Source organism: Salvelinus namaycush, unplaced genomic scaffold (genome assembly GCF_016432855.1).
Source record: "Salvelinus namaycush isolate Seneca unplaced genomic scaffold, SaNama_1.0 Scaffold247, whole genome shotgun sequence".
Classification (NCBI taxonomy): Eukaryota; Metazoa; Chordata; class Actinopteri; order Salmoniformes; family Salmonidae; genus Salvelinus; species Salvelinus namaycush.
In genome coordinates, this window is record NW_024059308.1 from 210210 (window position 1) to 227272 (window position 17063).

Genomic DNA, 17063 nt, shown 5'->3' on the forward strand with positions numbered 1-17063 from the left:
AGTGCTCTTAGAATACACTCACCAAGATGTTATATTCGTTTGTCATATGCCACATGTCATTCATGCAACAAAGGTATTTATCTATTTTTATAAACTGGTTTGTTTGAGCCCTGAATGCTGATTAGCTGACAGCCGTGGTATGTCAGACCGTATACCACGGGTATGACAACATTTATTTTCTCTGCTGTAATTATGTTGTTAACCAGTTCATAATAGCAATAAGACACCTTGGGGTTTGTGGTATATGGCCAATATACCATGGCTAACATGCTGACCAGACCGGACACGTTGCGTGCGCAAGCGTCGCAAAATAAATGTAGAAATCCATGTTATTCAATTACTGCACCCACACTGCTCGCGCGCGCCAACGAGCGTCTGCGACGCCAAGGGCTAAAATAGAACTCCTTTCTATTTCTGATGCAGATCGCGCTGAAAGTCCTGCCTCTTCCATCTCCTCATTGGTTTATAGAAGCAGGTACCCACGTGCCATCTCCTCATTGGTTATACCCACGTGGGTGATTTGAATGACGAACTGTTTTGCCGGTTGTTGTGGTAATACTATGAAAGTTTTAAATGCCAATCACCATATAAGTTCAAAGATGAAAAAGCCTGGAAGGAGGAGAGATGACTAGAAACGATTCGGTTGGCTGTTTTATGTGTGGATTAATTGGCGGAGTAGAGGAGCTTGTGCATTTCAGGTAAAATAACAACTCGATGTTTATATCCCAGGACAAATTAGCTAGCAACAGCAAGCTAGTTAAATAAGACAAATTAGCTAGCAAGTAACTAGCTAAATTGCCATACATGTTTAATGCTTTTCGACCTGTCCCCAAATTAATATAGTTGGTTCAGAGTTTGTTTTGCTATTTTAACCTGCGTGTCATGATCACGTTTGGTGTGGGGGGACAAAATAAATGTATGCACGATAGCGCACGCGCGGAGCCGGTTTGGGTTCCGTGTAAGGACTATATCCAGACACTCCGTTGTCGTGCATAAGAACACCATATACCACACCCCTTGTGCCTTATTGCTTAAGTACGTGTCTACCATACGCCACAGCATGTCACTTCTGCTGCTAAGACGCTATTCCATTTGTTTCTGTCATAAGCTGTGTTTCTGTCTCTTCTCCAAGGAGCACTTAGTTGGCCTGAGCGACCCGGGGTTGGAGAGTGGGGCTAAACCCCTGCTGCTCAAAGACCAGACCAAGATCAACAGACTTGAGAAACAAGCTGAGGAATTTTTTAATGCAGTCCTCTACAAAGAAGGTAGGTCTTTACTTACGAAGAACTATATTTGTTACAGCAATTTCTGTAAGATTGTGTATCGACAGGAATATCTAACAGGACCATGTGTGTTCTTAGTTACATTTGAGAAACTGTTGCTTTGGTTGAGATGGCTTTCGCTCACGGGCTTAGGGTCAACCGTCTCTACAGATGTCTTTGTAACGGTATTTTTCCCTGTCCCTCCCTCAGATGTGCCCAGCTTCTCGGACCCGCACATTCCAGTAGTGGCTCTGGAGATAATGCAGAGGATGATCCGCCAGTTTGCTGCAGAATATACCTCAAAAAGCAGTTCCTCTACTCCGGACAGCCGCTCCACTCCCAGGCCTGGTCCCCACCCAGACCAAAGCCTGCCTCCTCCCCCCTCGCTGCCCACGGTGCCCCCAGCTGCCAGCCCTGGTGGTACTGCGACCGCCTCCGTGCCCAGCCAGAACCCCGTCCTCTCCAAGCTGCTGATGGCCGACCAGGACTTGCCTCTCGACCTCACTGTCAAGAAGCCTCTGCCACAGCCTGTAGAACAAGGTAGCAGCAGATGCACCAGTGCTGGTAGTAGACTGACCGAGCAGACACACTTGTACTGGTAATGTATTTGATGTAAAGTAACCTCTTCCTCACTGTCAAGAGGTTGCCGCCACAGCCTGCAGAACAGGTACCAGCAGATTCACTACTGTACTGCACACTAGGGTTGAATGATGGGAACCTGGTTACTGAGATTTACTGGAATTTACCGCCCAAAACCACTCCCATTTCCCGGGATAAATAACTGCCAGATACTGTTAAATTAAAATAAATAATTTATATGAACAGCATGGCGTGAAATGGAACTGTTAAATTATATGAGATGTCTAAATCTGGCTTCTCTACGTCCTCTGCATGATGAACCAACCCTCAGGGTGGGGACAGACAGCCCATCTCAGTACGGAGCACAGTTCACAATGCAAGTAGACTTATCATCTCACCATGCTAACTTTTTCCCCTTCTGACAGGTAGGCCTACATTTGCTGCAGCATAGCCTATGATACAGTAATATATAGAACGAATGTGCATCTAATTTACCATCTCCATCTGGCTTTCAAGGGTCACCTTGTTTTTTGTAAAGATGTATTTTTTAATTGTAACGATGTATTTTTTAATTGTAACAATGTATTTTTTAATTGTAACGATGTATTTTTTAATTGTAACGATGTATTTTTTAATTGCAGCTGCAGAGTTTTAAAACAGACTAACACTCTAATAGTGTTGCTTTAAATCAGTGCACGTGCAAACACAGTCTTTCTCTCTCTCCAACTCTATTCAAACTGCATCCAAAATAGTAACCCTGTTCTAGATTCATATATAGCCCTATATATAGATGTCCTAGCCTACCTCTTTCATATTTACATTCTTGGGCTCATTAAATGTCGTTAATGTATGGCTCGTAAAATATATTACATATTTGGCTTATCAGGCTGAGGTAGCATCAGGTTTGAATTTTCATGCTGATCAAAGCATATTTCAATGCTTTATAATGCTTTTGAAAGACCCTTCCGGTTTTGACGGGAAATACCGGGTTACCCGGGAGAAAGGGATTTATTCTTGGGATGGAACATTTTGTAAAATACTGGGAAAATATGAAACCCTATTACACACGTACTGCGCTAACCCTTGTGTCCTGTACCTAGATGGAGTCCTGGACCTGTCACTCAAAAAGGGACGGGCCAAAAGCAGCACGTCATCGCTCCGCAGCCCTCATCTTTCCCAGACGTCCACTCTTAGAGGGTAAGACCAACTTTCTGTTTCTACTTCCTGTAGGGCTTTACCGTAGCTCACTCCCCAACCTGTTCAAACAGCAGTGTATAATAACCTGTAGGAGGTCATGAAGCGATGGTCACCAGCTCTGGTCCTGGGAGATGCATGGTGTGTGTGTTGATTTGGCTCTGTCATATTAGTGGTTTCACATATGCATCTTCAAGAAGGACATCTTGAAGGAAATGCTTTGGTATCAGGAGACATTATATTATTATTATTGTATTCCTTTTAAATACACAATAAGATGTAGTTAAGATTCCAATGGATTTAAGAAATAAGCAAAATAATCCAAATAAACCCCAAACAAGTAGAGCTTCCCGTTCTACTAATTACACAGCATGGTGTTCAATGGTTTACATTGACCTTCATTTCAAGGTCAAAAATCATTTAAAATCTTTAATCCAGTGAACTCTTGTGTTTTGCGCTAGGGCAATGCCTCATATCATCACACCGCGGTATGGATGTTAGTGCATTTGAAATGAAACACAGCGTCATTAATTTTTAATTTGGATTCATTAAGCTCCAGTTTCTCCACTCTCTAGCTGCACTCTCTTTAGAGGGAGGGAGGGAGGGAAGGAAGGGGGTGAGAGGGAAGGAAGGGGGTGAGAGGGAAGGAAGGGGGTGAGAGGGAAGGAAGGGGGTGAGAGGGAAGGAAGGGGGTGAGAGGGAAGGAAGGGGAAGGAAGGGGAAGGAAGGGGAAGGAAGGGAAGGGGAAGGAAGGGAAGGGGAAGGGAGGGAGGGAAGGAAGGGAGGGAGGGAAGGAAGGAAGGGAGGGGGTGAAGGAAGGGAGGGGGGTGAAGGAAGCGACGGGGGAAGAGGGGGGGGGGGGGGGTGAGTGAAGGAAGAGGGGGGGGTGAGTGATGGGGGAGTGAGTGATGGGGGAGTGAGTGAGTGAAGGGAGAGTGCGAGTGAGTGAGTGAAGGGAGAGTGCGGGGGAGTGAGTGAGTGAAGGGAGAGTGCGGGGGAGTGAGTGAGTGAAGGGAGAGTGCGGGGGAGTTCATATAGGTCCATATATCTACCAATCTCTCTCTCTCTCCTCTTCCCCTCTTCCCCTCTTCTCCTCTCTTCTCTCTCTAATGATATTTCAAAGCTGAGGTCAGATGGAGAACTGATTGAAGGTGGAGGGAATATTTAGAAGTGCAAAAAAACAGACGTCTGTAAAGTCATAATACATTGGTTTATGCCTGCTAGTGCAATAGCAACAGTAAAGCACATGCTTATTTTATTTGCCTCTGTGTCCGTCATTATTTCCTCATCACAAATCAATTATTCACCCGTCAATTTAATGTAATCATGTTCACTCAATAAGACCTGATGATTTGCTATGTTCTGTCACGCATAGTGTGTGTGCCTTGAGTGCTGACCTGGCAGACAAGTATTTCACATGTTTTTCTTAGTAACAGTATTTCTCAGGTTGATATTGTGAGTGTTTATGTACAGTAAGTAGCCCTATAACATCCCATACTGATGGCTTACTCTTTTATTGCTGTGCTTGTTCAGTGGTAACGTCACTCGCTAAGGGCTATCGCTACACTTAGCATTAGTCATTTGGCAACACGGTCATCGTGTCCTGCTCTGTTAGTAAATGCCAGACTGCCTTGCTGCAATGACCAACATGCCCTCACTCTCCCTCCTGAGCTATATGGACAGGACTAATGACCAACATGCCCTCCCCCCTCCCTCCTGAGCTATATGGACAGGACTAATGACCAACATGCCCTCCTCCCTCCTGAGCTATATGGGCAGGACTAATGACCAACATGCCCCCCCCCCTCCCTCCTGAGCTATATGGACAGGACTAATGACCAACATGCCCTCACTCTCCCTCCTGAGCTATATGGACAGGACTAATGACCAACATGCCCTCCTCCCTCCCTCCTGAGCTATATGGACAGGACTAATGACCAACATGCCCTCCCCCCTCGTCCTGAGCTATATGGACAGGACTAATGACCAACATGCCCTCACTCTCCCTCCTGAGCTATATGGACAGGACTAATGACCAACATGCCCTCCCCCCTCCCTCCTGAGCTATATGGACAGGACTAATGACCAACATGCCCTCACTCTCCCTCCTGAGCTATATGGACAGGACTAATGACCAACATGCCCTCCCCTTCCCTCCTGTGCTGTATGGACAGGACTAATGACCAACATGCCCTCCCCCTCCCTCCTGAGCTATATGGACAGGACTAATGACCAACATGCCCTCCCCCCTCCCTCCTGAGCTATATGAACAGGACTAATGACCAACATGCCCTCCCCCCTCCCTCCTGAGCTATATGAACAGGACTAATGACCAACATGCCCTCCCCCCTCCCTCCTGAGCTATATGGACAGGACTAATGACCAACATTACCTCCTCCCTCCCTCCTGAGCTATATGGACAGGACTAATGACCAACATGCCCTCACTCTCCCTCCTGAGCTATATGGACAGGACTAATGACCAACATGCCCTCCCCCCTCCCTCCTGAGCTATATGGACAGGACTAATGACCAACATGCCCTCACTCTCCCTCCTGAGCTATATGGACAGGACTAATGACCAACATGCCCTCACTCTCCCTCCTGAGCTATATGGACAGGACTAATGACCAACATGCCCCCCTCCCTCCTGAGCTATATGGACAGGACTAATGACCAACATGCCCTCACTCTCCCTCCTGAGCTATATGGACAGGACTAATGACCAACATGCCCTCACTCTCCCTCCTGAGCTATATGGACAGGACTAATGACCAACATGCCCTCACTCTCCCTCCTGAGCTATATGGACAGGACTAATGACCAACATGCCCCCCTCCCTCCTGAGCTATATGGACAGGACTAATGACCAACATGCCTCACTCTCCTGCTGAGCTATATGAACAGGACTAATGACCAACATGCCCTCCCCCCCTCCTGAGCTATATGGACAGGACTAATGACCAACATGCCCTCACTCTCCCTGCTGAGCTATATGAACAGGACTAATGACCAACATGCCCTCCCCCCTCCCTCCTGAGCTATATGGACAGGACTAATGACCAACATTACCTCCTCCCTCCCTCCTGAGCTATATGGACAGGACTAATGACCAACATGCCCTCACTCTCCCTCCTGAGCTATATGGACAGGACTAATGACCAACATGCCCTCCCCCCTCCCTCCTGAGCTATATGGACAGGACTAATGACCAACATGCCCTCCCCCCTCCCTCCTGAGCTATATGGACAGGACTAATGACCAACATGCCCTCACTCTCCCTCCTGAGCTATATGGACAGGACTAATGACCAACATGCCCTCCCCCTCCCTCCTGAGCTATATGGACAGGACTAATGACCAACATACCCTCACTCTCCCTCCTGAGCTATATGGACAGGACTAATGACCAACATACCCTTACTCTCCCTCCTGAGCTATATGGACAGGACTAATGACCAACATGCCCTCCTCCCTCCCTCCTGAGCTATATGGACAGGACTAATGACCAACATGCCCTCCTCCCTCCCTCCTGAGCTATATGGACAGGACTAATGACCAACATACCCTCACTCTCCCTCCTGAGCTATATGGACAGGACTAATGACCAACATGCCCTCACTCTCCCTCCTGAGCTATATGGACAGGACTAATGACCAACATGCCCCCCTCCCTCCTGAGCTATATGGACAGGATTCATGACCAACATACCCTCACTCTCCCTCCTGAGCTATATGGACAGGACTAATGACCAACATGCCCTCACTCTCCCTCCTGAGCTATATGGACAGGACTAATGACCAACATGCCCCCCTCCCTCCTGAGCTATATGGACAGGATTCATGACCAACATGCCCTCACTCTCCCTCCTGAGCTATATGGACAGGACTAATGACCAACATGCCCTCCTCCCTCCCTCCTGAGCTATATGGACAGGACTAATGACCAACATGCCCTCCTCCCTCCCTCCTGAGCTATATGGACAGGACTAATGACCAACATGCCCTCCCCCCTCCCTCCTGAGCTATATGGACAGGACTAATGACCAACATGCCCTCACTCTCCCTCCTGAGCTATATGGACAGGACTAATGACCAACATACCCTCACTCTCCCTCCTGAGCTATATGGACAGGACTAATGACCAACATGCCCTCCTCCCTCCCTCCTGAGCTATATGGACAGGACTAATGACCAACATGCCCTCCCCCCTCCCTCCTGAGCTATATGGACAGGACTAATGACCAACATGCCCTCCTCCCTCCCTCCTGAGCTATATGGACAGGACTAATGACCAACATGCCCTCCTCCCTCCCTCCTGAGCTATATGGACAGGACTAATGACCAACATTCCCTCCCCCCTCCCTCCTGAGCTATATGGACAGGACTAATGACCAACATGCCCTCCCTCCTGAGCTATATGGACAGGACTAATGACCAACATGCCCTCCCCCCTCGTCCTGAGCTATATGGACAGGACTAATGACCAACATGCCCTCAATCTCCCTCCTGAGCTATATGGACAGGACTAATGACCAACATGCCCCCCTCCCTCCTGAGCTATATGGACAGGACTAATGACCAACATGCCCTCCCCCCTCCCTCCTGAGCTATATGGACAGGACTAATGACCAACATGCCCCCCTCCCTCCTGAGCTATATGGACAGGACTAATGACCAACATGCCCTCCCCCCTCCCTCCTGAGCTATATGGACAGGACTAATGACCAATATGCCCTCCCCCCTCCCTCCTGAGCTATATGGACAGGACTAATGACCAACATGCCCTCCCCCCTCCCTCCTGAGCTATATGGACAGGACTAATGACCAACATGCCCTCACTCTCCCCCCTGAGCTATATGGACAGGACTAATGACCAACATGCCCCCCTCCCTCCTGAGCTATATGGACAGGACTAATGACCAACATGCCCTCACTCTCCCTCCTGAGCTATACGGACAGGACTAATGACCAACATGCCCCCCTCCCTCCTGAGCTATATGGACAGGACTAATGACCAACATGCCCTCCCCCCTCCCTCCTGAGCTATATGGACAGGACTAATGACCAACATGCCCTCCCCCCTCGTCCTGAGCTATATGGACAGGACTAATGACCAACATGCCCTCAATCTCCCTCCTGAGCTATATGGACAGGACTAATGACCAACATGCCCCCCTCCCTCCTGAGCTATATGGACAGGACTAATGACCAACATGCCCTCCCCCCTCCCTCCTGAGCTATATGGACAGGACTAATGACCAACATGCCCCCCTCCCTCCTGAGCTATATGGACAGGATTCATGACCAACATGCCCCCCTCCCTCCTGAGCTATATGGACAGGACTAATGACCAACATGCCCTCCCCCCTCCCTCCTGAGCTATATGGACAGGACTAATGACCAACATGCCCTCCCCCCTCCCCTCCTGAGCTATATGGACAGGACTAATGACCAACATGCCCTCCCCCCTCCCTCCTGAGCTATATGGACAGGACTAATGACCAACATGCCCTCACTCTCCCCCTGAGCTATATGGACAGGACTAATGACCAACATGCCCCCCCTCCCTCCTGAGCTATATGGACAGGACTAATGACCAACATGCCCTCACTCTCCCTCCTGAGCTATACGGACAGGACTAATGACCAAACATGCCCCCCTCCCTCCTGAGCTATATGACAGGACTAATGACCAACATGCCCTCCCCCCTCCCTCCTGAGCTATATGGACAGGACTAATGACCAACATGCCCCCCCCTCCCTCCTGAGCTATATGGACAGGATTCATGACCAACATGCCCCCCCTCCCTCCTGAGCTATATGGACAGGACTAATGACCAACATGCCCTCCCCCCTCCCTCCTGAGCTATATGGACAGGACTAATGACCAACATGCCCTCAACTCTCCCTTCCTGAGCTATATGGACAGGACTAATGACCAACATGCCCTCCTCCCTCCCTCCTGAGCTATATGGACAGGACTAATGACCTACATGCCCTCCCCCCTCCCTCCTGAGCTATATGGACAGGACTAATGACCAACATGCCCTCCCCCCTCCCTCCTGAGCTATATGGACAGGACTAATGACCAACAGGCCCCCCTCCCTCCTGAGCTATATGGACAGGACTAATGACCAACAGGCCCCCCTCCCTCCTGAGCTATATGGACAGGACTAATGACCAACATGCCCTAACACTCCCTCCTGAGCTATATGGACAGGACTAATGACCAACATGCCTCCCCCCCTCCCTCCTGAGCTATATGGACAGGACTAATGACCAACATGCCTCCCTCCCCTCCCTCCTGACTATATGGACAGGACTAATGACCAACATGCCCTCCCCCACTCCCTCCTGAGCTATATGGACAGGACTAATGACCAACATGCCCTCCCCCCTCCCTCCTGAGCTATATGGACAGGACTAATGACCAACATGGCCCTCCTCCCTCCCTCCTGAGCTATATGGACAGGACTAATGACCACAAACTGACCTCCCCCCTCCCTCCTGAGCTATATGGACAGGACTAAGACCAACATGCCCTCCCCCCTCCCTCCGAGACTATATGGACAGGACTAATGACCAACATGCCCCCCTCCCTCTGAGCTATATGGACAGGACTAATGACCAACATGCCCTCCCCCCTCCCTCCTGAGATATGGACAGGACTAATGACCAACATGCCCTCCCCCCCTCCCTCTGAGCTATATGGACAGGACTAATAGACCAACATGCCCTCCCCCTCCCTCTGAGCTATATGGACAGGACTAATGACCAACATCCCCCCCCCTCCCTCCTGAGCTATATGGACAGGACTAATGACCAACATTCCCTCCCCCCTCCCTCCTGAGCTATATGGACAGGACTAATGACCAACATGCCCTCCCCCCTCCCTCCTGAGCTATATGGACAGGACTAATGACCAACATGCCCTCACCCCTCCCTCCTGAGCTATATGGACAGGACTAATGACCAACATGCCCTCACTCTCCCTCCTGAGCTATATGGACAGGACTAATGACCAACATGCCCCCCTCCCTCCTGAGCTATATGGACAGGACTAATGACCAACATGCCCTCCCCCCTCCCTCCTGAGCTATATGGACAGGACTAATGACCAACATGCCCTCACTCTCCCTCCTGAGCTATATGGACAGGACTAATGACCAACATGCCCTCACTCTCCCTCCTGAGCTATATGGACAGGACTAATGACCAACATGCCCCCTCCCTCCTGAGCTATATGGACAGGACTAATGACCAACATGCCCTCCCTCCTGAGCTATATGGACAGGACTAATGACCCAACATGCCCTCACTCTCCCCCTCCTGAGCTAGATGGACAGGACTAATGACCAACATGCCCTCCCCCCTCCCTCCTGAGCTATGATGGACAGGACTAATGACCAACATGCCCTCCCCCCTCCCTCCTGAGCTATATGGACAGGACTAATGACCAACATGCCCTCCCCCCCTCCCTCCTGAGCTATATGGACAGGACTAATGACCAACAATGCCCTCCCCCCTCCCTCCTGAGCTATATGGACAGGATATAATGACCAACATGCTCCCCCTCCCTCCTGAGCTATATGGACAGGACTAATGACCAACATGCCCTCCCCCCTCCCTCCTGAGCTATATGGACAGGACTAATGACAACATGCCCTCCCCCCTCCCTCCTGAGCTATATGGACAGGACTAATGACCAACATGCCCTCCCCCCTCCCTCCTGAGCTATATGGACAGGACTAATGACCAACATGCCCTCCTCCCTCCCTCCTGAGCTATATGGACAGGACTAATGACCAACATGCCCTCCTCCCTCCCTCCTGAGCTATATGGACAGGACTAATGACCAACATGCCCCCCTCCCTCCTGAGCTATATGGACAGGACTAATGACCAACATGCCCTCCCCCCTCCCCCCTGAGCTATATGGACAGGACTAATGACCAACATGCCCTCCCCCCTCCCCCCTGAGCTATATGGACAGGACTAATGACCAACATGCCCCCCTCCCTCCTGAGCTATATGGACAGGACTAATGACCAACATGCCCTCCCCCCTCCCCCCTGAGCTATATGGACAGGACTAATGACCAACATGCCCTCCCCCCCCCCCCTCCTGAGCTATATGGACAGGACAAAAGACCAACATGCCCTCCCCCCTCCCTCCTGAGCTATATGGACAGGACTAATGACCAACATTCCCTCCCCCCTCCCTCCTGAGCTATATGGACAGGACTAATGACCAACATTCCCTCCCCCCTCCCTCCTGAGCTATATGGACAGGACTAATGACCAACATGCCCTCCCCCCTCCCTCCTGAGCTATATGGACAGGACTAATGACCAACATTCCCTCACCCTCCTGCCCTATCTGAACAGAGCTAACTTTTTTTTAGATTTCATCTTTTTCTTTTGATTTTCTTTTGATTTTCTTTCCCCTTCATATCCTTTTTAAAATTTTCTTATTGTTATGTTGACTGACGCATAATTTGTAATAAAATGCGAAGCCAAAATAAACAAATTCCCAAACCGTGAGCCTTTTTTGTTCTTAAAAGTAGCACACACTCACAGAAGTATATATTTTCTAATAGGTTACCTAAGCAAGATCAACCAATAAAGGAGTGGCCTCATCTTCCCTCCCCCAACCCATCCTCCCCTAGAGAGAGAAACAATAAAGCACTGTGCAAGCTCTGCTTACACCCAATTTCCTTCCATCCAATCAGGCGTTCCCTGAGTGCTGACGGACAGGCCGGGCTGCCTATGTGGAGCCTGCAGGATGGGAGGAGGGAGAATTTCAGCCACTCTGTCCCTGTAAAGCCCCCCTCACCTCTATGTCACGCCCTGCACATCAAACAGGAAGTGAACCTATATTCCAGAACAGAGTTTTCTCCCAACCAGAACCAGATGTCCAGACCCTTCGACCACCTCTCTCTCCTTTCCAGTTACGGCTCTCCGCCCTGGGCCTCCAAGATCCACTCCGGAGCCCTCCTGAAGCTCCGGGCCAACAGCAGAGCTGGGGACCACCTCAAAGACCTACCCAGCTTGCTGGAGGCCGCAGGGCTCTTCACCAAGTCGCCCTCCTGTGGGAAGGCAATCATCCAGGAGGCCCCCAGAGACCAGGGCCCCTCTCTTTCCCACTCCCCGACCGTTGACCTCAAAATCCCCCAGGTGAGAGGCCTTGGAGGCCTGGGGGTGGACTTCTGCTTGGGCTCCCTGAGCTCTGATCCCTACAGCCTCCCCAGCTACCACTTTGAGAACAGCTTGGGGAAGAGGCAGAGGTCCATCCTGCCCAAACACAGCCGCCGGGGAAGCAGTGGAGGAGAGAGGGACTACTGGGCTTCATCCGATGCAGACCGCCCTGCCTCTGGGGGGCAGTATCCTACCTCTGACCCCGAGGCAGACCTCAGCAACAAGCAGCTGAGGAAAAAGAGGGGACGATACCGTCAGTACAACACAGAGCTGCTAGAGGAGGCTATCGGAGTGGTGATGGGGGGGAAGATGAGCGTGTCCAAGGCTCAGACTGTCTACGGGATCCCTCACAGCACTCTGGAGTATAAAGTCAAGGAGCGCCTTGGCACCCTGAAACATCCACCCAAGAAGAAGCTGAAGCTGATGAGCCGCATGGAGGAACCGGAGGATACGGAGGCCCCAGAGAGCCAAGAAGCTCTGGATGCGACCATGGACCTCCAGTCTGTGTCAGCATCCGGAGAGAATGGCAGGCAGCTGCTCAGTACAGGCCTCTCCCCAGACGAGTAAAGTCACGACTGAAAGAGATTCAGTACTTGATGATATGTGATGTTTTATCCCAGACCAGGTAATCGTTTGCATTTGCCAGGCAGTGGCAATGACAGAGGAGTCTTTCAGGGGAGGCTGCTGAGGGGAGGATGGCTCATAATAATGTTTGGAACAGAGCAAATGAAATGGCATCAATCCATGTGTTTAACACCATTCCGCTCCAGCCATTACCACAAGCCTGTCCTCCCCAATTAGGGTGCCACCAACCACCTGTGGAGTCTATATAGCTAGTACACAATTGATCAGTTAGGTATGTTGATTTATTCCAAATGCACTTCTACTTACTGTGATCAACCCCGTGAATCAATCTGACCTATTCATCTGAGCGGTTTAATTGTTTTAAAGCCTACTATAAGTAGCTGTTGTCTAAATCAATCAAACACTAAATTGTCTCTGCACTCTTTTAGATTGCCCCTCGACGTTGTCCTAGACATTGTTGAAACACTCCATATTGAAATATGTTTTGGGAGTGTTTTGTAAAGCTTGTTTGTACTGTATAAGGATATCATACAATATTTTAATGGTTCATCCTGAAAATGCTTTAGATACGGTGCTAACATAATCTAATATTTTTACTAATTGACTAATATAATGTGTGATGTGTTGGCAAAATTGCAATTGGACCAAGCCCAATTGTCTGCACAGAGTTTTATATTGATCAGTGGCGCCCCTTACTGTCCTCTAGGAGTACTCTAGTTATTACAGCACTTCGGGTTGAACCAACGGTCTCCAACCCAGGTCCTGTAGAACTACAGGAAATGTATGGTCTTATTGGAGGCCAGCTGAAAAAGCCTGCAGACCTTGTAGCACCAAGGTTGGAGACATTTGGGTTGGATACACCAACCTCATTTCTTTGTTTGGGTCATAAAGATGACGCATGCTCAGCCCTCGACATGTACAATCAAGGCTTATTTGTATTTGAAACTCTATTCATATTTGATCACCTAAATGGGGGTTTATAATGTTTATTTTACTTTGTGAGCTTAAAGTCAAACACTGGTTGACAATCTCTTTCCCTGTCACTGTTCAGCAAATGCACACCTGAGATCGAATAGACCAAACTACAGCAGAAAGAATATGTGGTTGCAAAGATGCACGCAACCATTGAATACTACTGAAAATCTCAATGTGAGGTTGTATGTTTTTGTTTGTTGGGAGAACAGATTCCCCTGTCTGCAATTTCACCTCCTCCTCAGTTACCAACCAAACCTCAGCTATGGACGTGTTGGTTGTTTAGCTACAAAATCACTATGGAGAAACTGGTTTGGCCTAGATTGTTGACACGTAAACTATATTTTGTCTCAAATGTGTATTGAAACGTACATTTGCACAATGAGCACTTTTCTCTGAAATACATGTCAGTTGTTGGTTAGCTAGTGAATTTTGGCTATATTAGCATAGATGTGACATCAGCCAAAACACCTCAAAACGAGACATTGTTTCAAAGAGATCAAACTAGCTAAAACACGCCACCCACAATTCCCCATGTGGCACTTTCTTGTCATTGTTGCTAGCAGTCTGGCCATCCAGAATCACAACAACACACTTCTGCCTCATTGAAGCCTGCACATTGTTTTTGTGACACAAGCTAACCATTTATACTCTCCAAAAGCACGCCAGATTTACAACCACTCAGATATGTCGCTATCCGCTGTGTAGTGTGACTGGGACATTTCTTTACCTGTGTTCACCCGTAGCCTTCACCACAACTCAGGATAATGTTTGTGTGGGGCTGCAGTACTTGTGTGAATGTGTATATTTCTATCTTTATCAGAAATGTATATACTATGTTAGATATCTATACACAAACATACCTCACTCAGATGTATATCTCCTACTTATTTCCATGCCTCTTGTATCTTACTCAGAATCATCTGAAAAAGGGTAAATCTCATTTTTTAGTCTGCGAACAGACACTTCTGGGATGTCTTACCATTGACTGATAAATATATGCACCCGACTCTTATCAGGTGTTCTCACAACTTACCTTAACCGAGCATTTGTTTACCAGTTTGAGCCTCCTGGACTTTTAAATCTGTGCTGCAGTTAGCACAACAAACTTCAGGTGTGAAGTCGGGTAGTTTCGTTACCTCTAGGGATGACTGTCCCTGCCTAACAGAAGAAGGCAAGGACAAGGGACAGGTGGAAATGTTTGTTCTTAAAACATTTAAAAGAAATCTTAACTATGTATTTAAAGATTGGTTTTATTCACGTGTTAGATTGCAGCTTTAAGGTGTAGTAAATTGAGTCTCAACAAAGGTTTCGCCATGTGGTGCATAGCACTAAGGAAATTCTTTGGAGAAGTGTAGAATATGCTGAAGCATAGATACTTTGCCCATTGCAGTTTTAACATGACGTTTTTAGAGAACATCATATAATTCAATGGATGCCGTATTTGCTCCTCCTTGGTGATACCGACCAATAACAATTTATGGAAATCTCAGAATTGTACACAATGTTTACTTATCTAATTCTACAATCAGAACTAGAATCCAAATACTCATCGTGACTAGAACGCTCGGAAGCAGCAACATGGCGTCCCGCTGTGAATTTGGCAAAACTACTGTGAGTACTACTTACCCTATCAACAGTTATACCTCAGGACAATTCAGAATACTAGATCAAGCCCCAATTGTCCTTGTATAAGGTTTCTATTACAGTGCTGGTTTTAATACAGTCATCAGACAGCTTGTATTACTACAGTTCTAGGGAAATCTTTATAGTTAACAAGACTGTAAGATGTTTATTTCTTACTCTTCACCCAGTAAGTTCTTATGCATCATTTTTGAGACTCATGTAAATCTAGATGTAATTTAAATATTTAGACAAACATTTGAGTTGAAAGTTTGATTTTGGCCCACCGTGAACACACAGCTACTACAAACTCTTAGATAATTGTTGAAACTGAACTGATATCACATGAAATGCAAAAAACAAGAGCTTTCCTTAAGCAAGGCTGGTCCTACTGTCTCCTTTCAGGTTTTTTTTTTTGGGGGGACAACATTACATTTCAGAATCTCTGACATTTCCTTTAGTCTTTCAGGTGTATATAAGTATAGTGAAAATAAATATAGTTAACTAATTAGTATGAATCTACTGTAAATCTACTGTAACTTTTTAAATGTGCAATGTATACCAGTCAAAAGCTTGTACACACCTACTCATTCAAGGGCTTTTCTTTATTTTTACTATTCTCTACATTGTAAAATAATAGTGAAGACCTCAACTATGAAATAACACATCAAAAAATGCAGTAACCAAGAAAGCTATTTTATATTTGATTCTTCAAAGTAGCCACCCTTTGCCTTGATGATACCTTTGCAAACGTTTGGCATTCTCTCAACCAGCTTCAGGAGGTAGTCACCTGGAATGCATTTCAATTAACAGGTGTGCCTTTTTAAAAGTTAATTTGTGGAATTTCTTAATGCGTTTGGTTCAATTATTTGTGTTGTGACAAGGTAGGGGTGGTATATAGAAGATAGCCCTATTTGGTAAAAGACCAAGTCCATATTATTGCAAGAACAGCTCAAATAAGCAAAGAGAAATGACAGTCCATCATTACTTTAAGACATGAAGGCCATTCAATCTGGAAAATTTCAAGAATTTCTCTGCCGCAGAGGATACGTTTATTAGAGTTACCAGCCTCAGAAATTGCAGCCCAAATAAATGCATCTGAGTTCACTTAACAGACACATCTCAACATCAACTATACAGTGGAGACTGCGTGAATCAGGCCTTCATGGTCAAATTACTGCAAAGAAAGCACTACTAAAGGACACCAATAAGAAGAGGAGACTTGCTTGGGCCAAGAAACACAAGCAATGGACATTAGACCGGTGGAAATCCGCCTTTGGTCTGAGTCCAAATTTGAGATTTTTGGTTCCAACTGCCGTGTCTTCGTGAGACGCGGTGTAGGTGAACGAATGATCTCAGCATGCGTGGTTCCCACCGTGAATCATGGAGGAGGAGGTGTGATGGTGTGGGGGTGCTTTGCTGGTGACACTGTCTGATTTATTTAGAATTCAAGGCACACTTAAACAGCATGGCTACCATAGCATTCTGCAGTGATACGCCATCCCATCTGCTTTTCAGCAGGACAATGACCCAAAACACCTCCAGGCTGTGTAAGGGCTGATGCCCAAGGGCTATTTGGCCTCCACAATCACCTGACCTCAACCCAATTTGAGATGGTTTGGGATTAGTTGGAACACAGAGTGAAGGAAAACTA

The 17063-nt window shown here is 47.7% G+C and overlaps 1 protein-coding gene across 1 annotated transcript; it reads left to right on the forward strand.

The window, feature by feature from the left end:
* The first annotated feature begins 1155 nt into the window (after window positions 1-1155).
* Window positions 1156-15560, forward strand: LOC120038996 (ligand-dependent corepressor-like). The gene is made up of 4 exons (XM_038984523.1): window positions 1156-1265; window positions 1473-1802; window positions 2942-3038; window positions 11764-15560. Exons 2-4 carry the CDS (start codon window positions 1523-1525, stop codon window positions 12794-12796), a joined length of 1410 nt encoding a protein of 469 aa, XP_038840451.1. The 5' UTR covers window positions 1156-1265; window positions 1473-1522; the 3' UTR covers window positions 12797-15560.
* Window positions 15561-17063: the final 1503 nt, after the last annotated feature.